Source organism: Perca fluviatilis, chromosome 1, assembly GCF_010015445.1.
Source record: "Perca fluviatilis chromosome 1, GENO_Pfluv_1.0, whole genome shotgun sequence".
Lineage (NCBI taxonomy): Eukaryota > Metazoa > Chordata > Actinopteri > Perciformes > Percidae > Perca > Perca fluviatilis.
In genome coordinates, this window is record NC_053112.1 from 11,102,566 (window position 1) to 11,128,584 (window position 26,019).

At 40.1% G+C, this 26,019-nt stretch overlaps 1 protein-coding gene and 1 long non-coding RNA gene across 2 annotated transcripts in view; both read left to right on the plus strand.

Moving 5' to 3' along the window:
• mfng (MFNG O-fucosylpeptide 3-beta-N-acetylglucosaminyltransferase) overlaps nucleotides 1-16,768 on the plus strand; it is a 33,841-nt gene extending 17,073 nt beyond the window's left edge. Inside the window, exons 5-8 of the mRNA XM_039816214.1 lie at nucleotides 6,528-6,613; nucleotides 8,996-9,161; nucleotides 9,337-9,422; nucleotides 16,220-16,768. Of these exons, the coding sequence (XP_039672148.1) occupies nucleotides 6,528-6,613; nucleotides 8,996-9,161; nucleotides 9,337-9,422; nucleotides 16,220-16,271 (390 nt within the window). The 3' untranslated portion in view covers nucleotides 16,272-16,768. The remainder of the gene's footprint in view (nucleotides 1-6,527; nucleotides 6,614-8,995; nucleotides 9,162-9,336; nucleotides 9,423-16,219) is intronic.
• Nucleotides 16,769-17,386: 618 nt separating this feature from the next.
• On the plus strand, nucleotides 17,387-24,855 carry LOC120571013. Its single transcript, XR_005641205.1, has 3 exons — nucleotides 17,387-17,955; nucleotides 23,651-23,741; nucleotides 24,598-24,855. It is a non-coding gene; the product is annotated as an uncharacterized LOC120571013 (long non-coding RNA).
• Nucleotides 24,856-26,019: the final 1,164 nt, after the last annotated feature.

The following is a 26,019-nucleotide window of genomic DNA, read 5'->3' on the forward strand; positions in this document are numbered from 1 at the left end:
CACATTCTCCTCTCTGATTGCACCCATTTACACCGGAAAAATAGATCTTTATTTATTTATTTGCTTCCGTAGTAACTCTGTCTCTCTCTCTCCCTTCCCTTCCCTTCCCTTCCCTTCCCTTCCCTTCCCTTCCCTTCCCTTCCCTTCCTCCTTCCTTTTGTTCCCACTGCTCTCTTCCACTTTCCTCTTTCCTTCCTACTTTTCATCATCTCCATCCTTCGCCGGGTTTAGATGGGTGATGGAGAAAACAAAAAAGAAAACAAATGTCAAGCTCCCTCTCTGTCTCTTCATCTCAGTTTCTTACGTCTCGCTGACTGTCTTTTTTGATTTTCCTGCCACTGTTGTGAGGTTGGAGAGGTGGAAGGGAGAAAGAAGAAGGCAAAGAAAGGAACGGAAGGGAATAAATGGAAATGGTAGGAAAGGGATGAACTTTAGAATAAAAAAAATAAAAAAGGAAGGAATTCATAGAGAAAGAGCCAAAGGACATAAATGGCAGGAAAGAAAAGAGAGGGAAGACAGGCAGGAAAATAAATTAAAGGAAAGGAATGGCCTTTAACACAAAAAGGAAGGAAGTAGAAGATAATGATCCACAGGAAGGAAAAGGATAAGAAAGAAATCAAAAGCAAGAGGATGAATGGGAAGGGAGACAGAAAGGTGCTAACAACAAGGCAGGAAATGGGGAAAGGGAAAGAAAAAGATTGGAAAGGAAATGAAAGAAGAAAATGACCATATGGGTCGTCATGCAAGCAACTCATAACTGTCGACAATTACATTTCTCGTTAGGGGGCGAACTCTCGTGGCTGTAGTAATTAGGGGTAGTACGGTTCACAAAACCCACAGTTCGGTTCGTATCACGGTTTTAGGGTCACGGTTTTCGGTTCTGTACGGTTCTTGTTATTTTTTCTTTTAATCTTTAACTCTCCAGAAATATACTTCAGCATATGATATATAGCAAAAATTAGCATGTTGAATGCATGATGCACAATACATGCACACAGTGACAGTTCTATATATTGTTTTATTTCTGACGCATCCTCCAACTCCGGGCAGCCTTCCTTATCTCTCCCACTTGACATTTCTGCATGTGACGTGACCCGCAGCACTCCACACTCCACTTGAGGAGCGGTCGGCTCGGCGCCTCTCAAAATCTGACGAAAATCTTTTAAACTGACCTTTGTCGATCAAAAAAAACAGACAGCTTCAAAATTCGCTTAAAATTTTTTCAGAAACATGTTTCGTTGAACTATTTTAGTAAAATACGAGATCATATTCAGAACGAGACGCCGTTAGAGTCTCTTTTGAAATTCGTGAGCAGCAAGACCCACGTGACGCGTTCGTCCAATCAGCTGCCATGTGTTGCGTTCGTCATGCTCATCCCCCAAGTCATTTCCGGTAAGTGTTTTAACATAGGTTTCGAAAGTGGGCACTACGGCAGTAAGTGGTTAGTGCACATTAACAGTGTACTGACGAACCATGTGACGCACACACGCTCCGAACCGAGACCACCCCTAGTAGAAATTATCCCGAGAGCAAACGGAGAAGTATAAGGAGGCAGGTTGGGGTGCTGGATAGGTCAAACATAGCAAAGAAACTCACCCACACTGTCTAACTTTCAAAAAATATTTAAAGTTTAATGCACACAAAAAATGATACAGAGCATCTATAGATGGACATATTTCCAAAACCTGCTGGTACTTTATCCATTAAAGTGATGGTTCGGAGTAATTCACCCTCTTACCACGACTCGCCCACACACCCCCAGAAGCACCTGGTTTCTTCGTATAACATTGGGAGAGTTAGCTAGAGTAAGCGTTATCAGCTGAATAGCTTAGCGCGGGGGCTACGGACCCACGTTTGTATCTCGTAAGTTACCCCACTAATAATGCCGAAATGATACCAAACGTCTACAAGTAGTACAAATAGGTTATGCTCTCATAAAAGGATGGATTGGAAAGTTTGTAAGTACACCAGAAGTTTATGTAAATAACCATTTGGCCGGGCTTGCGCTCTCTGCTGTTGTTGTTTCTGCTGTAAAGACCAGCGTTAAGGGGCGGCTTACAAATTACAACACCGAAAGAGATGCAACAAAAATATTTATTAATTTAACTTTTTTTTTAAGTAAGTGCTGTAGTATAACTAGCAGGAGACAAGTAATAATTGAGGTAAGTTTGGAGACATTACCTTATTTAATCATTGAATTAATAAATATTTTTGTTGTAACTCTTTTCGGTGTAGTAATTTGTAGACGGCCCTAAGCACTCGTCTAACTGCAGGTAGCAGCCGGTAGCAGCAGCAGCAACAGAGAGCTGAAGAGAGCAGACAAGTGTTCATAAACTTCTGGTGTACTTACAAACTTTCCAATCCATCGTTTTATGAGAGCATAACCTATTTGTACTACTTGTAGACGTTTGGTATCATTTCGGGCATTATTAGTGGGGTAACTTACAAGATACAAACGTGGGTCCATTAGCCCCTGTGCTAAGCTATTCAGCTGATAACGCTACTCTAGCTAACTCTCCCAATGTTAGACCCAGGTGAAAAAAGCTTCTGGGGGGGTGTTTGGCTCGAGGTCATGGTGCAAAGGACCCTAAGGTGAATTACTCCGAACCATCACTTTAATAGATAAGAGTAAAACATATTGTATACTAATGATAAACACAAAAAGAGTCCACAACTTCATACTTTACATTACTTGTGTGTTAAATAACACAAACATGTATGTGAAAATAGACAAGGTCAACATCATATCAGCAGCTACGCTGCGCTTGAAGATGACGTAGAATTAAGAGGGACAACGGTAGCGAGTAATATGAAAGGCCAAAATTCCATCTAAGGAGGGTGGTTGGGGGGGTGGATGGGTCAAACAACACAGGACTTTCACCCCGGAGACCTAGGTTTGTGTCCCGCGTGGCATTTTTCCTAAACCCACCTGTCCCATTCTTCTTTTCCTAAACCCAACTATCACGTTCTTCTTTACCTAAACCCAACTATCACGTTCTTCTTTACCTAAACCCAACTATCACGTTCTTCTTTACCTAAACCCAACTATCACGTTCTTCTTTACCTAAACCCAACTATCCTGTTCTTCTTTACCTAAACCCAACTATCACGTTCTTCTTTACCTAAACCCAACTATCACGTTCTTCTTTACCTAAACCCAACTATCACGTTCTTCCTTACCTAAACCCAACTATCCTGTTCTTCTTTACCTAAACCCAACTGTCCCATTCTTCTTTACCTAAACCCAACTGTCCCATTCTTCTTTACCTAAACCCAACTGTCCCATTCTTCTTTTCCTAAACCCAACTATCACGTTCTTCTTTACCTAAACCCAACTGTCCCTTTCTTCTTTACCTAAACCCAACTGTCCCATTCTTCTTTTCCTAAACCCAACTATCACGTTCTTCTTTACCTAAACCCAACTGTCCCATTCTTCTTTTCCTAAACCCAACTATCACGTTCTTCTTTTCCTAAACCCAACTATCACGTTCTTCTTTAACTAAACCCAACTTGTCCCGCATGTCACGGAAACGTACAGTACAGGCCAAAAGTTTGGATACACCTTCTCATTCAATGTGTTTCTTTATTTTCATGACTATTTACATTGTAGATTCTCACTGAAGGTATCAAAACTATGAATGAACACATATGGAATTATGTACAAACAAAAAAGTGTGAAATAACTGAAAACATGTCTTATATTTTAGATTCCTCAAAGTAGCCACCCTTTGCTTTTTTTGATAACTCTGCAAACCCTTGGTGTTCTCTCAATGAGCTTCATGAGGTAGTCACCTGAAATGGTTTTCACTTCACAGGTGTGCTTTGTCAGCGTTAATTAGTGGAATTATTTCCCTTATTAATAAAAAAAGCAAAGGGTGGCTACTTTAAAGAATCTAAAATATAAGACATGTTTTCAGTTATTTCACACTTTTTTGTTAAGTACATAATTCCATATGTGTTCATTCATAGTTTTGATGCCTTCAGTGAGAATCTACAATGTAAATAGTCATGAAAATAACTAAAAAAACGCATTGAATGAGAAGGTGTGTCCAAACCTTTGGCCTGTACTGTACCTTTTATAAGCCCACCCACGATCTTTTCCTTAACCTAACGGCGTCAAAAGTGACACCAGTCCCGAACAAACGTGTTTAGATATGACACTAAAGGAGACTTTTAGCGTCAATAACGACAAAGGCACCTGACCAAGCGTCCGTATTTTACGCGATGGGAGTGAGAATGTGTTGACACACCTGCCTCACGTTGTAGATGTGTGAAGTATTTGTCTGTACTGGATGGGTACAAACCTTAGTATGTGACGGAGTAACGTCCGTGACGTCACGTTACAGCCTCCTTTTAGTAGTTTTACGGGACTTATCTGAAGCCGATCCCTTATGTTTTCCCAACCCTAACCTGTTTTTGTTGCCTAAACTTAACTGGTTCCATTTCACAACGTTTGCTACGTGTTTGAAACTGCGCCAGGTCACGTTAAATTGAACGGTCACATTACTACGGTAACATGTTTAAACCGCCACTGTGCAGCAGTAAATAAAATGGCTGTATGTGTCGTTTTGGGAGTCTTTGGAAATCAACCTATGATGTTTGGGTATGAGGATGTGTTGGAAAAATGGAAAAGAAAAGTGTAAAGGAAAAGATAATTAAGAATATGAAAAAAAACACGGATACATAGTTGAAAGAAAGACTTGGAAATAATAATATAGTAATAATATAGAGTAAGGAGAAATAAAAGGGAAGGAAATTAAGACAGAAGACGTACAGCAGAGCAAAAGGAAAGGAAAGGAAAGAAAACACGCACAGTCTAGTCATTTGTGCCCTCCCCTAAACTCCTAATCTGGCTGCCGCGTCTTAACACACCTAAACACTTTTACTGCAGATAATAAAACAAACATCATCTTGTGAAATGGCAGAGTTAGCAGATAAAGACATGCAATTCATTTCAGGTGGTTTGGAAAAGAACAAACAATCAATACAAGTCTGAAGGGAAACCAGATAGGAGAGGCAAGGAAAATAATTACACTTTATTATTTTAGGGTCAGTGAGAAAAGCACTCTTCTGTATTTCTTACCTATTACAGACATAGTTTGTTTATCAGAGCGAAAGATCTCTAGTTTGTCAAATATTTCTAGTATTCCTGTGTGTATTTTTTTTTTTCAATATTTTTGGGCATACAGATTTTGTGTTCATTTTGCGAGTTTAGGATTGGTGTCTTTATTCCCAAATAAAGTGGTTACTAGGGCTGGGCGATATGTAAAAAATCAAATATCACGATATTCTTGACCAAATACCATGATGTAAATATTCAACGATACTGAAGGATTGTCAGTTGGTGCTTTAACAAAATATTATTTATACAACGACATTTTTGTTAAATAATCATCAGAAATGTCGGTTTAATGACAAAGTGTGTAAAGGCACATAACAGAACAGCTAGAGTTCAGAAAATGACATCACTTTACTCTAATGCAGCCTTCAAAACCAGGAAAAATCCACACTGAATATGTTACGATTTTACGATATCCAAAATCTAAGACGATATCTAGTCTCATATCACGATATCGATATAATATCGATATTATATTGCCCAGCCCTAGTGGTTACTCATGATACTGCAGATGATTTGTATATTTGTAGTATTTATTGTAGATTTTACATTGCTTGGCATTCTATGGACAGCAAAGGAATAATTTTATTGTACAGGGAAACGTTTTCTGTGCATACGACAATAAAACTTTGAAAATGTGAAAAATTGAAATGTGTATGTAACTGCGGATGTGTGTTACTATGTGTGTGTTTGTGTGAGAGGTAACAAGACTCACAAGAAAATAAGCAGGTACAAAGCTCTTGTCAGGCATAAGAAGTATAGGAAAAAGCATTACACTTGAACGTCAGGCAGCCTTTGTCCCTCACACACACACTAAGACATGTTATCCCATTTGAAGAATGTGATTTACACCTTAATGGCATTACAGTATTCAGTCTTTAAGAGCAACAGCACTGGATCAAAAGGTTTAAGGCTGTGTTGGTGTAGGAGAAGTGCTTCAGGGGGTAAAATGAAATACAATCCAAGAGGACCTTGGCGGCTTATCAGATGCCGGGATACTGAATAACATTTATACCCAACAGGCGCCGCTTTACAACTGTGAGAAGTTGTCACAGCAGCAATAATTTTGTCATTGTTTGCATGCTGTTTGCTTCTATTTGATTGAACCAACATAGTGTGTTGCTGGCCACTGGCCTTTGTGTTGGCATCCCCCCTATGGCAACACAGAGCTTTCCATAAAATGAAGTGCAAACTGTGTTTCTTGGTGCAGTGCGCTTCTCTGCAATTTTTGGAGTTTTGCATCAGGCGTGATCACTTTTCATTTCTCCCCATTTGCTCATTCGATCGTTGAAACTAGGGATGGGAATTTTGTGTAAAAACAATGATATATATATGTCTGTTTCTGTGACAGTGGCTGCATAATAATGCATCTGAAAATCTGTGTGTGTGTGTGTGTTTTGTCACTCAGAGGGAAGTGCGGTTCTGGTTCGCTACAGGAGGAGCAGGATTCTGTCTGAGTCGGCAGCTGGCGGAGAAGATGGCTCCATGGGCCAGGTATTTACCAACTGATGCTCCCTGCACACAACAAAGTCTCACGGCAGTTCGTGAAATAGTCACCGTGATTTGTGTACACACGTTTATCTCGTTTTTTTTCGTGATGGTCAGCGCGTTTTTGAAACTAATGTATTTCAATGGGAAGCATCTTTCGGGATCACAGCACGATTCTTTCTGTCAATCGGGCGTGAAATGAACACGATCGCCAAAAATTCCATGATGGGCCCATGGAAGAATTCTGGGTTGGGTTTAGGAAAAGAAGAACGGGGAAAGGAAACGTGACACGCGGGACATGATCCCCAGTCTCCTGGGCGAAAGTCCTGTGTTGTTTGACCCATCCACCACCCCAGCCATCCTCCCCACGCAGATTTTCGGCCTTTCATACTACTCGCTACTGTAGTTGCTCTTAATACATTAGTTTAAAAAAGAAAAATACGAGATAAATGTATCCGTGTACACAAATCAATAGATTAAACTACGTGACCATTTCACAAATTGCTGTGAGACTGGGTTGCTGCACATGTGTGTGTGTACGTTGGGACCAAATGTATGGATCAGTCAAAATCAACAGTCTACACAATTAAAAAACAAGTGTATGCATTCTTTTCATTTGAAAGGTGCAGGTTCTATCATTTCCCTCAAGCTAGGTTTTATCAGAAATTATTTTAATGTGTTTGCCCTTATTAGTCCATTAAATGCAAAACTAATTTACTTCAAGTTGACAATGGAAATCAACTTGAAGAGACTTGAAACTTGCTTGCAAGAGGTAATTCACCACAGTGAACATTTAATTGCCCTTATTTGTATTTATGTTTGTCAAAATGATGTTATAGTTGCTCAGTAATGACGCTGAGACGCCATTATTTTTGTTTTAGATTGGAGCGCCTTTAAGAGACTATAAAAAACACAGAAGACATACAATACATAATGTGATTTTTGATGGCCTCTTTGCAGGTTTTCTGTTGTCAAAGTCACAGTTTCCTGCAAACACTTGAATGCACCACAATTTTCAAAACAGCGTCTTTAAGCCAACTGCATTAGCAAGCAGCATAACTTTGACCAAAAAAAGAGTAAAGCATGACCAAATGTTCAGAGTGATGAATCACCAATCTAAAGTAACTTTCAGGTCTCTGCAAGTTTGTATTTATCCTGCTCTCAAAGAGCTGAGACTAATGGCTGCCCAGGGCCACAAGGTAGGGAATCAATCTAAGAATTTACGGTGTTCTTTGGAAAAGGTCAGCAGTAAAGTACATGCAATATAGTTAATGGGCCAAAACATGCAAGATCTGCAACAATTTCCTTTTAGGTTTAAAGTTAGGCAGTTTTAGAGTTTTTTATTTTATTTTATTTTATAGCTTTTATTTAGGAAAATTACTGCCCTCATAACCAGAAAAATCTGTGGTGGAAGAAGTATTCAGATCCTTTACTTAAGTAAAAGTACTAATACCACACTATAAGAAGTGAAAAGTGAAAGTCCTGCATTAAACATGTTACTTAAGTAAAAGTATGTAAGTATCATCAGGAAAATGTACTTAAAGTATTCAAAGTAAAAGTATCAAATGCAGAAAAATCCTGATATTTTAGAAACTGGAAACGATCAAAACAGTTCGGTTTTTAATCGTCTAATCATTTCAGCTTGTAGGCCGTTATATTGTTGGGTAGTTTCATTTAAAATAAAACATAATATTTTATATACGTATATATACCGTAATTCCTCAAATAAAAACTAGGGCCTTTATTTACCTGAACTGCAGAAGGTACCAGGCTTTTATTTGAAGCAGGCTTTTGTTAGAGGCAGGCCTTTATTTCTAATTCCATCTGTTTTATAAGTATAATTGTTTTAAATAAACAGTTTTAAATGAAAAGCCATAGAGTTCCAGTGGACAGAGATCATTAATTTTTTTAAGAAACATTTGCCCCTTTGGAAATTAACTGTGAATGAAGCTTGCCCCGACTGGTTTTTATTAATTTTATTTTTACGTAATATTATATGAAAGGCACTTAGGAGATGATCCACACTAATATTTTCATCACCTTAATTTAAGGCCCGGCCTTTATTTGTCCATGTTGACCACGCCCCCGGGCCGTTATCAGAGGCCCGGCTTTTAATTGACTACCGTCAACAATATTTCTCTCTGAAACGTAGTGGAGTAGAAGTAGAAAATGGCAAGAAAAGACCTAAGTAAGTAAAGTACAACTACATCAAATTTGTACTTATGTACAATACTAAATGTACTTAGTAACATGCCACCACTGAGAAAAATTATATAATTTGAAGGCACCATATGTGAAAATACAAAAAAAGCATGTGTTTAGTCCTCCGAATTTTGTCAAACTTAATTAATTAATATTTGTGTGGGTGTTTGTATGTGTGTACTTTAGGGGCTCAAAGTTCGAGCAGACGTCGGCTACGATCCGTCTCCCTGACGACTGTACGGTGGGCTTCATCGTGGAGAAGAGGCTGGGCATCTCCATGGTCCACTGTCCTTTATTCCACTCCCACCTGGAAAACCTGCTGCTCATCAACCACAGAAGCATTCCACACCAGGTACCCCCCCAACACACACACACACACACACACACACACACACACACACACACACACACACACACACACACACACACACAGAGAAACACATGCAGATGCTATAACACTTTTTCTTACAGCTGTGTGTGTGTGTGTGTGTGTGTGTGTGTCGGTGGGTGTTTTCTCTCCACTGCAGGTGACTCTGAGCTATGGGATGTTTGAGAACAAGATGAACAGCATCGAGGTGAAAGGACGCTTCTCTAAGGAGGAAGACCCCTCCAGGTTTGTCTGTCACTCTATAAACCAATGAATCAGGATATGTAAGCAACACATCTGCCCACAGATATTTACCATTATCCTGTAAATACCACTTGTGGCCACTGTTGAGCCGAAGTCACATCACTTATAATTAGCTATCCAACTTCATAATGAATAAATCCAAGGTCTAAGGCCGGTTACACACTGGCTACGCCGCGTGAGCGTGTCAGCTGCGTGGCGTGTCCGTTTATATTTCGGCTCCCATGTTAACAGGTTAGAGCTTACACACTGCCTGCGTGTATATAATAATAATAAAAATAGATTTTCTGATATTGCACCTGTCAATACAGAACGAAATACTCTGTAGCCTATTTTGCCATCAATACTGCCGACGTTGTCTTTGCTGTAATCAAATCAGTATATATTTATGTTTAACATGGTATTGCATTTTATCAATGGGAAACATGTGTCCAGACAAGGCTAGCAGCAGCAGCACCACGTCAGACACGTTTCTGGTGTGTAAAGACATAGAAAATGCCACGCAGCTGATACACAACAGAAACGCCACACTCACGCCACGCAGGCAGTGTGTAACTGGCGTAATGCCTACATTTCTCCCCCTAGAGGCTGCAATGTACGCCCTACCCCACAATACGAAACTGTTGGCCTTGGAAAAACAGAAACTATTCTAAGAGTCTTGCTATTAGTGTGATGACGTGTGGAGGTTTGCAAGAGTAAATATCATAAAAATCAAAAAGTTTGGGACTGTGAATGTTCTCAAAAAATGTAACATTAACAAACTTGACATTATATGATTAATTTGATGTGATGGTGGCACAACACAAATCCTCAGGACTCACGAAAATATGACTATGATTATACTCTATTTCATATCACACAGACGAGAAGTGCGACAAGAAACTAAAAAGAGATGTTCCGAATCTTGAACGTCTAATATGGAAATTAACACTTAAAGGGGACATATTATGCTAAATGTCAGGTTCATACTTGTATTTTGAGTTTCTACTAGAACACGCTTTAATGTTATAAAAAAACATTATTTTCCTCATACTGTCTGTCTGAATATACCTATACACCCTCTGTCTGAAATGCTCCGTTTTAGCGCCTGTCTCTTTAAGTCCCCCCTCCCGAAAAAGCCCAGTCTGCTCTGATTGGTCAGCATTTCCAGGTCATCCGCATCTGCGCTCGTGACATCTCTTCACCATCATTGCAGCTGAGGAATGACTGTAATGACACTGTAGTGGCACTTTCTACATATATATTGTATATTTGTGACATCACAAGTGGCCCGTGACAGCTCGTTTAAAGGCACAGTTTCAATATATCGGCTGTGCGTGCGTATTTCTCTATCGATTGACCGCTTTGATACTTTAACAGTATTTATATATACTGTAGCACCTCGACTTGCTTTATAATAAAAAAGACATGACATATTTTTTTTTAATATGGGACCTTTAAAACCTGTAATCAAGAAATTAAATGTAAAGCACAAGTGCATATTATTAATTAATATGTAAGGCTGATTTCCCTGTGCATTACATCAATAGTTCATCTTTATGGCAAGATGCTTGATAACTACAAGCTACTTTGCGTTTAGAAATCCAGCACTCTGTTTTGCTGCTCAGATGATCTGACCTGAAGAGTGACACCCCTGTTGCTCCAGTTCATCATGTTCTCTGTACCAGTCAGAGATAAAAGCAATTTGATGTAACACAACAGATGTGTTTGTCTTTCCCAGTCCTCGCCTCCGCCGGCTGTAAGAACACATCACCACAAGCATTCCGCAGTGAGCTGTTTCTTTTTGTTTCCATCCACGGGTGTCACACAGAGTTACACTTAGCATCGCTGCAGAGCAAGGGCAGGTTGAATGTTTGACGGCCAGTAAAAAAAAAGTTGGCCAGGTTTCTAAACAGAACTTTTTCTTCATATCTTATAATCATTTTTTTGAAGTATCAGTGTTTTAGTCAAGACAACCTAAACCGAGACCAAGTCATTACCAAGACCAGAGTGTATCGAGACCGAGTCAAGACCAAGACCGGATTTGTGTTAGAACGCCAGAGCTTCTTCTCCTGTCTCCCGCAATAACTTTCTTGGGAGTGTGTGCAAAGGGGGCAGGGAGAGGGGGGTTTACAGTAACAAATTTCTAATTAGATATGAGTCAAGTTATTAGTTTTAACACATATGCCTAAATCAGACAATGCCGGCAGGCAACTTAGTGATATCCCTGCAGTTGTGGTCTTGACCGGTCTTGAAATAAAATCCAGAGTCCTCTTTATCCAAGACCGAGACAAGGCCGAGTAAAAATGTCGTTGATTCCGAGACAAGATCCTTCAAAATTGGTCTCAAGACCGGTCTTGAGACCAAGACTGATCTCGAGTACTACAACCATAGAAATAAAATGCATAGAAAGGCCATTGGACTGTTTCCCGTGGTCATTTGATTGGTACACAACAACATGGCGACTGTGTTGTCACTGTGACAATACGCGTCAGTGGGGCCGTAAACTCTGTCGCAGCCAACGGTCGCAGCTCATTGGGAGGAGAGCCGCCCGACGCAGCTCGGGAGATGTTCTCGCTGCGGGGAGTGTCTCTTAATAAATTCATGGGAGTGAGGAGGAACAATTAGACCCAGCGGCAGTGGGTCAGCGGACCGCTAACGTTACATCCAGCCCGCTGTTCAGCTCATCTCTGTAAACGATGTGGCATAAAAGCACGGCAGAACCAGCTAGCTGGTGAACAACTTGTTAGTTGGCTAACGTTAGCTTGCTAACTTGGCTGTACCCCCTTACCACAGTTTCCAGAAAATGAGCCGAATAAAGCTGTCACTCGTGGCGATAACAGTGTGCTTTGGGTGAATGAAGCATTGAGTTAATTGACTCATTTAGCGGCTGGCTCTCAGCCTCGTTACAGTACTACTCCACTGCTTGTTTGTCTGTTGCTGCAAAACTTCACCTCCGCGACTAACTCGCCAGAAGTCGGCTTTTCCTGAAGTTTAACGTTAAAACATAAAAATGGCTGCCGCTCTGACCATCCTGCTACGTTGATTTGAATGGAAATGGCCTTTCTATCCATTTTATTTCTATGACTACAACACTGCCAAGTATATCTGTTGAAATAAAGTTTGTTTTTCCAAAGAAATCAAGTCGTGAATGTAGCAGAATGAGAAATACGATTAGCAAACAGCATCACTAAATGGGTTCAGAGAAAGAATACACATCTTGTAATATGAAAATGCAATAAATAATAAATTACAAGAAAAGATAAAACAAAGTTCTGTGGACAGTCTGGTACACCCTCAGGGCTGAGGCTCTATAAGGTTGTTTGGACAAAGTTGTTCACTTTAATAACAAATTGTCAGTCATTACTCTGGTGCACTGACACCACGTTGCTCACATGGTTTCACAGTTTAGCAATTCTTGAGGGACAAGATGTTAGATATACAAAGTGGGGTTACTGAAAGTGTCTGGCCTTCACAGCTGTGAGCAAATGTTTCTCATAAAACTAAGAATGATAGAAATGATAATACAAAATGTTTAGAAATGTTACTTAGGGATACACAATAATGGCAGGTGTGCCAGATGTTTCACATTCAAGCGCAATATTAAAGGGAGACACTGCAGGTCAATAGGGAAAATACTTTACCCAATAGATATCACCACGACGCTTCCCCAGTTGACTACTATTAAGACAATAATTTAGTTAAGTCTTTTGAAATGTTATGTTTAAATATGCAAATTAGCCACTATCTTCTGTTAACTTTTGGTCAATTTAGCAGAAATTTACAGGCACAAATAGTCAAAGAGTAGTAAAATAAACACCTAAATGTGTATGTTGGATGTTTTTTTCCTACTAGTCTGAAAGAAGACATGTTATGGACGCAAAATAGCCAAAAAACTCAAATATGAAAAAGGATGTTTTTGCCTGTAGTCTCTTCCCTTAAAGCATATATAATATGAGAAAAATATCTCAAATCCGGTAAAACCCAACCAAAACTGTGACTGAAACAATATACGCAAGTGTAGTCCAAACAAATTGATGTAATAAAAGAAAATTTTCTCATCTCATGTTTTATTTATAGCTATACAAAAATGCTATTGATTCTCTGTTCCGTGCCTTACTTTCCACCAATTTCCATCTAAAAACTTTTAACAAGTTTTTAAAATTTCAGAGACCAAATAGCAAGAACACCATCTCCTTGCCAGAGGTAACAATCACAAAGAAGCATAAACATTTCAGTATTATGATTTTACTGATGACATCGCCGTTATGCTTCTGCCGGACTATATTTAGCTGCTAAAGCTTTCTCTGATTTTAGTAGCAGATCATGTGTATTAGTGCTGTCACAGTCTCCACTGGCTGCTAATAGAGGACAATACAAAGTCACAGATAACTTTACTTCCCCTTTAATAGACTCACTGCAAACCGACAGACTCTACAGTTCACTGTGCATACTACAGCCCATAATATATGGGCTGAAAATTAACAACAGTGCTATTCTTTCCCATTACTTTAATTGTAGTTTTACTGGAATGCCTGTTGTCAAGGCTACTGAGGATCTGATTCAACTAGTTTCACCTTTATATGTCAGTGAGGGGTTCAGTTTTTGTTATTACACATATCTTGGACTTTATATCTAAGTAAGGCACTTTCCTGTTTAAAGTGCTCATATTATGCTTTTTGGCTTTTTCCCTTTGCTTTATTGTGTTATATATCTATTAAGTGCTTTTAACCCTGAAGGTGCAAACTCCAGACAACAAGTAGTAAGTGCAAGTACATTAGCTTTAAATAAGCAAAACTACAAAGAGCCATATGAAAGTGCAGCTTCAAGAATTATATATACATTTTCTTTTCTTTTTTTATGTTTATCCTAGGTGTATTCGGAAGAGATGTGTTTTTAGCCTTCGGCAGAAGATGCGTAGGCTTTCGGCCATCCTGATGTCGATGGGGAGCTCATTCCACCATTTAGGAGCCAGGACAGCAAACAGGATTTTGTTGAGTGATTAGTTGTTCCTCGCTGTGAGGGGGCAGCAAGCAGGTTGGCTGATGCAGAGCGGAGTGGGCGGGTTGGGGTATATGGTTTGACCATGTCCTGGATGTATGCTGGGGCTGATCCGTTCGTGGCCCTGTATGTAAGTACTAGTGTCTTGAAGTGGATGCGGGCAGCTATTGGTAGCCAGTGGAGGAGGAGGAGCGGTGTGGTGTGAGAGACCTTGGGGAGGTTGAAGACAAATCGAGCTGCTGTGTTCTGAATAAGCTGCAGGGGCCGGATGGCACATGCAGGCAGGCCAATCAGGAGGGACGTGAGATGACTAGAGCCTGAACCTGAACCTGAGCCGCCTTCTGCGTTAGAAGGGGACGTATTCTTCTGATGTTATGCAGCATGTATCGACACGATCGGGTGGTTGCAGCGATGTTGGCAGTGAAGGAGAGTTGGTCGTCAAGTGTCACACCCAGATTTCTAGCAGTCTGGGTGGGGACTACCACAGAGTTGTCACTTGTTATAGTCAGGTCTTGGGTAGGAGAGCCCTTTCCTGGAAGGAAAAGGAGCTCAGTCTTGTCAAGGTTGAGTTTCAGAAGGTGTGTGGACATCAAAGAAGAAATGTCAGTCAGACAGGCCGAGATGTGTGCTGCTAATTGAGTTTCAGACTCTGAAAAGGAGTTAATTAGTTGGGTGTCATCTGCGTAGCTGTGATAAGAAAAGCTGTGCGAGTGAATGAAGGACCCGAGAGGTGGGCAAGGTTCTGATGTAGATCCTCTCCAAGTTACCCGGTAGGTTCGGTCTGTCATGTAAGATGTGAGCAAAGAGTACATAATAGCACCTAATAGGTTTACAAAGTGAAAAAGCCCAAAGTCCACCCCAAAAGGAACTTACCATCTCCAACAGAAAACACTGTTCACAAACTGCTCCAAACAGCTCTACTGTAGTCCAGCCAGAGACAAACGTGCGTCACTTTGTAACTCACGTTATAATGCTCGCCTAGCTGCTAGCTTGGCAAGCCCTCATACTCTGCTTCTGACTGGCTAGTAGTCCTTACCTAGCTACATGTGTGACTTCCAACAAAGATGGAATAGAAGTGTGATGCCTCACTCTGTAGCTAAAACAGAGAGCTCAACACACAGGGTGAAAAGAGGAGCTGCAGCAATGCAACAAAAATATGATGTTTTTTGAAAATTAAACCATGTAAACCTATTCTGATATAACCTAAATACAATTATGAACCTGAAAATTAGCATAATATGAGCACTTTAAAATGCCAACACAAAGAAAGCGGAAAGTGACGGATAACCGGCCGAAAATGAGGGACATCCGGCGGAATTTCCGACGGCACAGGAATTGTCCTGAAAAATATATAGACTTATGTTTCGGTGAATCAGAATTTACTTTACTGTCATTGTAAGTACATGCAACGGAATTAAAAGTATAACTTTATGCTGCAAACATAAAAACACACATTACCAAGAACAGAGCAGAGAATGTGAAGATGTTAAACGGATTACAATTACAGTAAATAGTAAAATAGTAAAATCATTTTGTAAAATAATTGCACATTGCTACGTGAAGTGCGGATGTGCAACAGCATGAGTGGACGACAGTGCTTAGTGTTTTTAACACTGAGTGAGTTAAGCAACTACAGCATAATGAAATATATTTTCACATAACCAACCAACCTTGTATACATGGGAGTAGGTATCAAAGAAATATATGCAAACAAATATATTAACATTTAAACGGCATAAAACATCAAAGTGATGAAGCTTTTAAAAACAAATGTGTCTATTAATCACTTCTGTCCTCTACAGGTTTAAGACTGTCCACTGCATGCTGTATCCTTTCACCAGCTGGTGTCCTTGAACACTTCATAGAAAACTACAACTTCCAAACACACATGGGATAAGGCTGGTAATCCTGCTGGATGAAGTACTTTGCCTGGGTATTGGCTAAATGCAGAGAAAAACGATGGATATACAGTAATTTGATGGAACAATTTGCAGACACCATAACTGGAGAATCACAAAGCAGAAGTGAAGTCTCGGAGGACAGACAACTCAACAGGTTTCCCTGTACCTGCTTATAAAACAGATCAGATGGACACTCGTGGATTTAGAAAAGAGGATATTAACAGGATCCTAACTACAAACTGAGAAAGGTTTTTCTCTACTTCACCTGTCTGCTACAAACAGATGGTTTCATGCAAATATTTTGGACTTTTTGCGTCTTCACTAATGAATTTTTGTTTGGAGGATTTTATATGTGGGTGTGAAGCACTTAAGACAAAGCAGCACTTGTGTTTTTCACTTGAATTTCATCAAGTTGTTTTGTTTAAAATAATAAACATGAAATTGTACATATTTCTAAAAATTTACACACATTTATATGGATAATGATAATGTTAAATTTTGATATTTTAAATTTCAGTCAAACTTGCCATCATTTTAAGTTGGTTTAAACTACACAGTCTGCACCGAATTACCTTCAGGTTGTGCGACCAGAAGGAGGTTGAAGTTGCTGAATTTTTTATTGATTTCTAGTGCGTGTGTGTGCAGCCTGTTCTCATGAACCATACGTTCGAAAAGCTACTGTAATTCGTATGATTTCCACGTTTTTTTGCTGGGCGCACCACATTGACTGCTGCTGTATAAGAACGCGGCTGGCCGCGTAGAGAGGTGGTTGGGGTGATGGGTGGGCGTTAACACACAGGACTTTCAAGCCAAGGAGCGGAGTTCGCTTCCCGGGGAAAACAAAAGACTTTCACCCAGGAAATGCGTGTTCCTTGGGAGTGTTTTAATACAAACCACGGACCCGGCAGCTCGCGGTGCTCTGTACCCGGCTCACAGTCACCTATTCTTGGGTAACTGAACCACCAACAACGACAGGCAGCTCGCGGTGCTCTGTACACGGTGCACAGTCACCTATTCTCGGGTAACTGAACAAATAACTACCGCTGACCTGACGGAGCACCACGACCGGCAGCACATGGTGCTCTGTACCCGGCTTACAGTCACCTATTCTCGGGTAATTGAACCACCAACTACCGCTGACCTGGCGGAGCACCGTAGCCGGTGTCGCAGAGCTCTCTTGCGGCTAAACACATCTACTAACTGCCGCTGACATGACGTGCTGTGACAGAGGTCTGTAGCCGGCGTCACGAAGCTCTGTAGCGGCGTTGGTGTATCTGTTGTGTGTATGTGTGTGTGTGTGTGTGTGTGTGTTGTTATGAAGGGGATGGTGCCCTTGTGCCTATGAAGTCTGCACACAGTGGACCATTCTGACCCACATCTCCCTCCTTATCCAAAACATGTCCTCCCTCCCTCCCTCCCTCCCTCCCTCCCTCCTACCTTTGTCTTCCTCCCTTCTTTCCTCCACCCCTCCATCTGTCTCTCTGTTGACTCAGTCTTGTCCACAGTTGCTTCGCTGGCTCCTCCAAGGCAATGGCTGAAAGCAAACAACAACAACAACAACGACAAACCACTGACAGCACGAAGAAGATCACAACTGATACGCCTGAAAAGCCGCTTCGCACCATGAAACCTATTGAGTGAGCCTGATCTTCTTTTTGGAGACAATTTGTTTTTTTTAATTCAACCTTTATTTAAACTCGAGAGATCATTGAGGTGCAAAAATTGCCCTCATTTGGAATGACGGGTAATTACAAAGACAAAAACAGAACAGCAACACAGAAAAGAGTACACCATCATAAGAAGGAAAAAAAGACAATAAAACTTTAAACAAAAAAATGGATGAATACAATTTTGATGAATAAATTGAAAAAAGTACAATTATATAAAGCAAGTACAAGTAGAAGTTTGCAAGTTTAAAACCAGATTTCTAAATTGTCCAAAAGGCACACGTGAGTTGATTTTAAGAAAGTGCTGTTATTTGTTCCAGGAGTCAGCGGCACTAATGTTAAAAGCAGTTGTTTCCCAGTTTAGAGTGAGCTCATGGAACTTGAAGCAAACATGGGACATATCAGTACCATTATAACTGAAGTAAATAAAGTTATACTTATTAAAGATTTTTCACCTGCTACTGCTACTGCAGCTGCTACTGCTACTGCTAGAAAAGACTAAACTCTTAAGCATCTTAAAGACCTGCAAAAATCCAAATGCCTTCCTTGGCTGAAGCAATAATTAAAATGGAACTGTCAAATTGAACTGCTGAAGGAAAAGAAGTGTTTGGTCATTACCGTATTTTCCGGACTATACGTCGCACCGGACTATAAGTCGCATTTATTTAGAATAAATAAATCCATCTGTCAACTACACAATAGCACACAGAACAACAGGCTGAATATGGTAGGTGTCCGGTATGTTAACGTAACACATTAACAGTTATTGAACTATACAATAACACACAGAACAACTAGCTACCAGGGCGTGGAGCATGGATGTATTAAAAGGCGTGGAGACGTAACTGCACCGTTGACAAGCCCCTCCCGACTCGTTCCTCCAGCTCTGGCCGTCTTGCTCTCAGCCCGCGATTAGCCGATTAGCTTTCTTTGTTTTCTTCATTGCAGTAAGAGTCACCTTTTCGCCAGTCCCTCACAAGTTTCTCCCTCATTTCAAACTTTCTTTCTGCTGCTCAATTACCGTTTTCGGACTGCATATTTTACTACCTGCAGTTTGTAATCTCTTTGTAGTCGTCTTTAGGAGCAGCATTCTAGTTGTCACAAGCCTAGAGCGCCCTCTCGCGGCTGTAGACGGTAATGTTTTCAGTATGAATTAACATTTAAAAACATGTTCAATTATATATATTTTGATATATAAGTCGCACCTGACTATAAGTCGCAGGACCAGCCAAAGTAGGAAAAAAAGTGCGACTTATAGTCCGGAAAATACGGTAAGTGAAATCCAGTTCATTTCAGGGTGGATGCATCAAATCCCTTTCAAGTGGGGAATCTGCACAAACATAAGAAGCGACTTGACAGAGATCACAAAACCTGTAAACCTGTTCCTCACCATGGCGAGAAAAACTACCTAGCTCACATTTGCTGGCAAAATCTCATCGAGCTTGACAGATCAGGTCAGGCGCAGGAATACAAATCTCACAATGAAATGCTCACAATCAAATGTTAGTGTTGGAATAGGAGGCAGAGGCCATGTGCAGAGAGATGACACTGCACTGCCGGCGGGAACGTTGGTATAGCTCGTTTGCTGTGAATGGAGATGTGATGAATACAGATACGCTGCTGAATGTGACTGGTGGGGCTTGCCTTAAATGTGAGTGGGTGGAAAGTGGTTGAGAATGTGCAGGAATGACTGTGTGGCCCTGACACATCTCCACCATGGGAATACTGAGACCAATCATGTAGAGTAACATGAGCGCTTCAATGAGAGCTGACAAATCAATTTACTGCAGTGGTTACAGAATGGACTTTTATGTGTTCACACTTTTCAAAGAGGAGAGTAAGATGATAGACAGTGTTTAAAGATGTGTGACCGTGGTGTTGCACATGCTGTACACAACGTTTGGAGGATGTGTTTCCATAGTCCCAGTGTCATGGATAAATTCCCAAATGATATAAAAAGACTTTTGAAAAAAGAGATATCTGTGCAAAATGTCTTGTCAGTCCATTAGTTCAATTCCAACAAAGTTGGAACCATACGAAGATATAGTTACTTTATTCCTACCATCTGATACAGTCCGTTCTCGCCCCTAACTCGTCAAATACTGACGCTTGGGCGGTGGCTCTCAGCTTCAGATACCACGCAAAAATCACCCTTCTGTACGGAACGCACCGGGTATAGCAGTAGCTCCACCACGGCGCTGTAAGATAACGTAGTATTAAGAACGACAACGGTAGCGAGTAGTATGAAAGACCAAAATGCCACATAGGGAGACCGGGTACGTGTCCTGTTCTCGTCCCGCCTGTCACAGAAACATACATTTTGTAACCCCACCCACGATAGTGTCCTAAACCTAACCGTTCCGTTCTTGTGCCATATGTCAGTTATACGTACGTCCCGACCCAGAGCATCAAAAAGTGATGCCAAGAGTCCCAACCAAGCGCATTTACATATGATGCTAAATGAGGCTTTTAGCGTCAAGAACGAACGCCGAAGGCACATGACCAGGCATCCGTATTTGACGTGATGGGAGTGAGAATGTGTTGTCTAATGTCACCCATAGGAGCATTTTCCGTCCTCAAAATTTCCCAGTTTGGGTATGTTTAGGCTCCAAAACCAATTAGTTAAGTCTAGAAAAAGATTGTGGTTTGGGTTAAAATAATTGATTTAGTTACTTATCTTCTGGTTATGCAGGTAACGCAAAGCGTGAAGTAGTTCCGTTTGTCCCGTTTGTCTCCTGGGTGAAAGTCCAGCATCGTTATACTTCCGCGGTCCGTGTACTTTTTCGTTCATTCGATTTTCATTTCATAAACGGGTGAAATGAATTTGAAATACAGGGCGTTTTTTCCTTTTCATGGTCAAAAGGGGATGGGAGAAATTTTAAATATCCTGTGATTTTCATTTTCTATTTCACATAACAAAAAAAAAAAACACTCGAAAACGGAAACGAAAAAACGCCTGGTTTTTCATATTCAGATTGTATTTCAATTTCAAATTTTGTATTTTAAAACGAAAATCAAATAACCATTAGTTTTTTGTTTTTTAATACACGTTTATGGAATGAAAATCGAATGAACGAAAAAGTACACGGACCTTCCGCCTTCACACTTACTACCTGCTCTGCCCCCATAATAATTATGAGAGGCCACCAGAGGGCGGCACCACTGTAAAAGATAAAATAATTCCCTGTATACAGGCACACATGAAGTGACATCATCAATAAGCTTGAGTATTTCTGGCTACCAAATTAATATAAGTTCAATATTAGTTCTCTTTTTAGCTTTGTTTTGGTCGCTTGAATATAAATATCTCTAAGGAATGTTGCTAATAAATGATGGTTCTTTCTTCAACAGCTTGTCGTACACTTTGTCTTGTTTGCCGTTTTTTTTTGACGGGTAGCGACGATAGCGTGCTGCCAGTTTAACAGAGCATGTATTTCTGGCTGATTGCCAAATCAAACGCCTCCAGGCGTACTGAAGTCACAATGTGCAACTCACATGTGTGAAATTATTTTTGTAAAAATATGGCTGGAGGTAACGTGTGAAGGTTATTTATGGTGCTTATTCTTTAATAACATTTGAACTTTTAAAAAACTAATCTGGTGGAAGCAGTTCACCTCTTTTTGATTGCTGCAACTTTAAGTGAGGTCTGGTTTCTAATTGATCTCATTACAATCACTTTAGTTGATACACTTGAATGGCAATTAAATCTGTGTATGTGTTGGAATGGGATTAGTTGAACATTAACAGAATTACAACTCTGAGTAATGAGCAGGGAACCCATATGTGCACCAACATGGTTTAGTTCTCCACATTTAATACACTCTCACAGAACACTGGCTCTTTGCTGTTATTTTGACTTTGCTGGTTAATATAATTTTAATTACATTTTTGTTTAACCCCTTTTTAATCAAAGCAAGTGTTTTAAAGGTCGGAATCCTATTGAAAAAAAGACAAGTTGCCTACAAAACAATACAAAAACAGTCAGGCAATTTACTATAGTCTTTAAAACATCAACATCTTAAAATTAGCTGGAGTTATGTATGGAGCCTCCAACATTTTATTTCTATGGCTGGTTGACTTGGAAATCAAAATCAAAGTTTTTAAAGTCTGATAGAAGTAAGTTGGCTCTGGGAAGCATTTTTTAGGCCTCTTATCTTGACATCACAAGTTAATTAGCTCATTATTTTGAGACAACAAACCAATTTCCTCTGATCAGCACTTAATTAAATTATCTTCCTGAGATAACAGATTGTTTTGTTTGTTTGCTTTGTTCGATTGTTTTCTGCATTTCATTTGTCTGTAATGAGATGTGCCAACTTAATATTTGTTTGCACTTGTGAAATGTGTAAGAAGAGTGGTGGAAAATGTGTTGCAGCTGGAAAACAGGCATCTTGAAGTGAAGCATATTGGCTGTTACCTCCTCTGCATAGAAGGTTGTACCTTCAGCTCTGTTTGTCTGACTGTTTGTTAGTAATATCAGTGAAAATGGAACAATTATGGATGCTTCTTTCAAAATAAAAATAACCTTAAAGGTCCAATATGTAATATATTTACTGTATGTAATCAAAATATGACCACAATATGTTATCAGATATTAAGAAATCATCCCAAGTTGAAATACCATCTTCTCTGACAACAATGCTAAAGCCAGTATCTTCGTCTTTGAAATTTCCATTCAGGGACGGAATGTCTGTTTATATTTTGGCCTGTGTGTCGTTGTGAACTGCCTATTTTGACACCAATTTTACAGTGTTAGTCAAGTTGTATAACGGGTACTGGAAAGTCTTTCCCGCTTCCGTTCAGCCGTTGTTGCTGACAGACGGTGACTTTGCCCTGGGTACAGACAACTGCGAGGTCGGGGTCTTTTTAGCGGCTGTAGCAGTGACGTTAAGCCGAGAAAGGGTGGCTGTCAGTCTAGCACAAAGCTCCGCAAGGTCGCAGTCTTTTAAGCGGTTGTTGTTGTCACGTTTAGTTGCGAGAGCACAGGCATTTATAACCGTATACATAGCAGCATCTAGCAACAACCCTGCGCTGTGCGAGACTAGCACCTAGCTAGTTTTAGCTAGGTTTAGCGTTCGCAACCTGGCAACCCCCATGAACTTCGAGTCAGGGGAGGAGGGCCCGGGGGAGACGACTCGCTCCAGTATTTTGAATTTGAACTGCAGTAACCATCCTAAACGCTAGCTGTCAGTATTCCACATGACCTTTTTCTGAAAAGTCAACATAATGGCAAAAACAGTAAACGGCTGACGTAGGCTAAAAGAGTTCTCGGCACTACTCTTATCTGTTTACAGCAGCTAGGGTAACATCTCATAATGAACCTGGTCATGATTTATGGATATTAATCTAGCAAAAGGTGCAATCTTCCAAATTGCACCTTTTAATGACTTGAAGAACCTTTTGATATACACTGCATATGTACATCTTGCATATTCATGTGCACAGGCAGGGAGCTCGTCTTATCCAGGTGTGTGGAAATTATATTCCTACATCCTCCTCCCCTGTGTTGGTCTGTGTCCATTTTACAGTAGATTTATGACCTCAGCTGTCCATAAATGGGACTAACTGTGGTAGCAGAAGACCTAGGTCAATTGGAGGCAGAGTGTTACAGCTGTCAGAGGAACGCTCTCTCTCATCTCCTCTGTCCATCACATTAAATCGACAGGGCCTTGTAAAGGACGGCCGGGCACCAAGAGTGCACGGGAGGAATAAAACGATGGGGGAGGCTGCAAGGAGAGCAAAGGAGTGAGAGGCAGGTAGGTTTCAGTCCAGAATGAAGAATGAAATGTATAGAATGCAGAAACTTCCCATTAATTCAAGCAATAAGATTGACCGACTGGTAACACTTTACAATAAGGTACACAAAAAAATAGGTAGTTAATGATTAGTTACTGTTTTTGAAAGGGTAGTTACCCTTTTTCAGAAGGGTAACAAATGATTAGTTACCCTTTTTCAAAGGGGTAGTTACCCTTTTTCAAAGGGTAACGAATGATTAGTTACCCTTTTTCAAAAGGTTAGTTACCCTTTTTCAGAAGGGTAACGATGTAAAGTGTTACCGACCGACTGATTGAATTGAATTGACTGAATTACTTGTTAAAAGAAATATCCCACGATTTAGTAGATTGGTAAATTGGTTAGTTTATCTTAGAGATGTTCCGATACCATTTCTTCCTTCACGATACCGATGCCGATACCTAAACTTGCGTATCGGTCCATACCGAGTACCGATCCGATACCAGTGTGTTATAAAAAACATATATTTTATTATGTTTTAACAGCTGTATCCTACTATCTCTGTATGGATGTGATATAACTGCTGTCATTGTTAAACTCTTTGTGAAACATGAACAAACTTTTTTTTGTTATCCAGTTTGACAATCAGTCATAACAGAAAAATAACATAAATAAACTACTTTAAAGTAGATTTTCTCTGGGGCTAAATTACGTGGTTTCGGAGTGGTGCATAAAATTGAGTACTTGCTGATACACATACTAGAATTTTAGGCAGTATTGGAGGCTTTTCGGTATCGGAACATCTCTAGTTCATCTGCTAAATTTTGAAGCCATTAGGTGCATCTCACTTCCCATATCTGATAGCTCCTTGCTTCTCAGTCCTCAGTTCAACTGGAAGTTGCTCTGTCCCTCCTTCATAGAGACCGTCTCAAAGCTCTTATTTTCTGCCCCGAGGAGCGAGCATCAAGGAGGGATCTCCGAGGAGCTATTAGCGAGGATCGCCCAGGAGCTATGAGCGAGGATACACGAGAGCAGCTTTTCCGTAACTCTGCCCATACAGCTGAAACATTAAAAATCTGATGTTTATTTTCCTTTACCCACTTTGTCACTGTATCCACATTATTGGTGATTATTTATGAAAACTCTCATTGTGTTAATATTTTGTGAAATCACCATAAGTCAACCCTACAATATCGCCACAATATCGACATAAATGTATTTGGTCAAAAATATTGTGATATTTGATTTTCTCCACATCGCCCAGCTGTACTTCAAAGCAAATTGATTGATAGCAAATCAAAAATATTGTCAATTTGTTTTACAGTAATATAGTTGGATGGTGTTTAAGGGGTTAATGATAAATACTCATCTAAGACTGTTCATCGAAAGGGGGGCCCTGGTCGTTTTGTGTCCATCTGAAAAAATCGGTATGAAATATGTTCAGAACATAATCATTAATAGTCTTAAATCACCGGGACCTCTTTGCCTGAACCATGTACTGCAGTAATATCTGTGATAGTATAGGCATATGTGTGATAGTGGAGAAAATCTAAATTTTATGTAATTTCTTGACATGAAAGCTGAAAAACAAAACTTCCAAAAGCATCACATATTTAAAGATTCTCAAAGAGAGATGCTTTTCATCTGCCCTGATGTTTTATTCAGTCAGTCAGTTCTCCTTTCTATCTTATTTAAAGAAGCTTAATTGACAGGAATGTCAAATACGAGCAATATTGCAAATATATGATTTCTTTTTGTGCTGTATCTGCCTTTCTACTGCCTGCACGTCTAATTTCTCTTTTGTTTGTTTCCATCTTCTAATCTCAGCCTTCTGCTATTAAATTCTCTTGTGATTTCTCAACATCAGTCTCTTTATTTCGTAATATCTCTCCCCCTATCTTATCCCATCATTTCTACTCCTTCAAGTTTTGTTTCATGTTTCCGTCTTTTGTTTTCAATCTCAGATGTTTCATCACTCACCATTGCTGCCTCTTTCTCTCCATATCTCTGCTTAAGTATTTCTCCTCTCCTGCATGTGCTGAATTTATTAGAAAAATGTCAGGCATAGCAGGTGACTAGACTGCCAGCCATGATTTCTTGTTTGTGTGTGTGTGTATGTGGGGGGGGTGTCTGTGAGAAAGGGCAGATGTGAAGATGTAGGAAGAGAAGTGAAAACGTGTTTACTGCTACACTCATGTTGTCACTTTCCAACTGGTAACATCTTTAGGCCTACATGTTATGGATCCAATTGAATAAAATAATTACCAAGTTACTGCTTATATACACAGCAAAACAAGACAA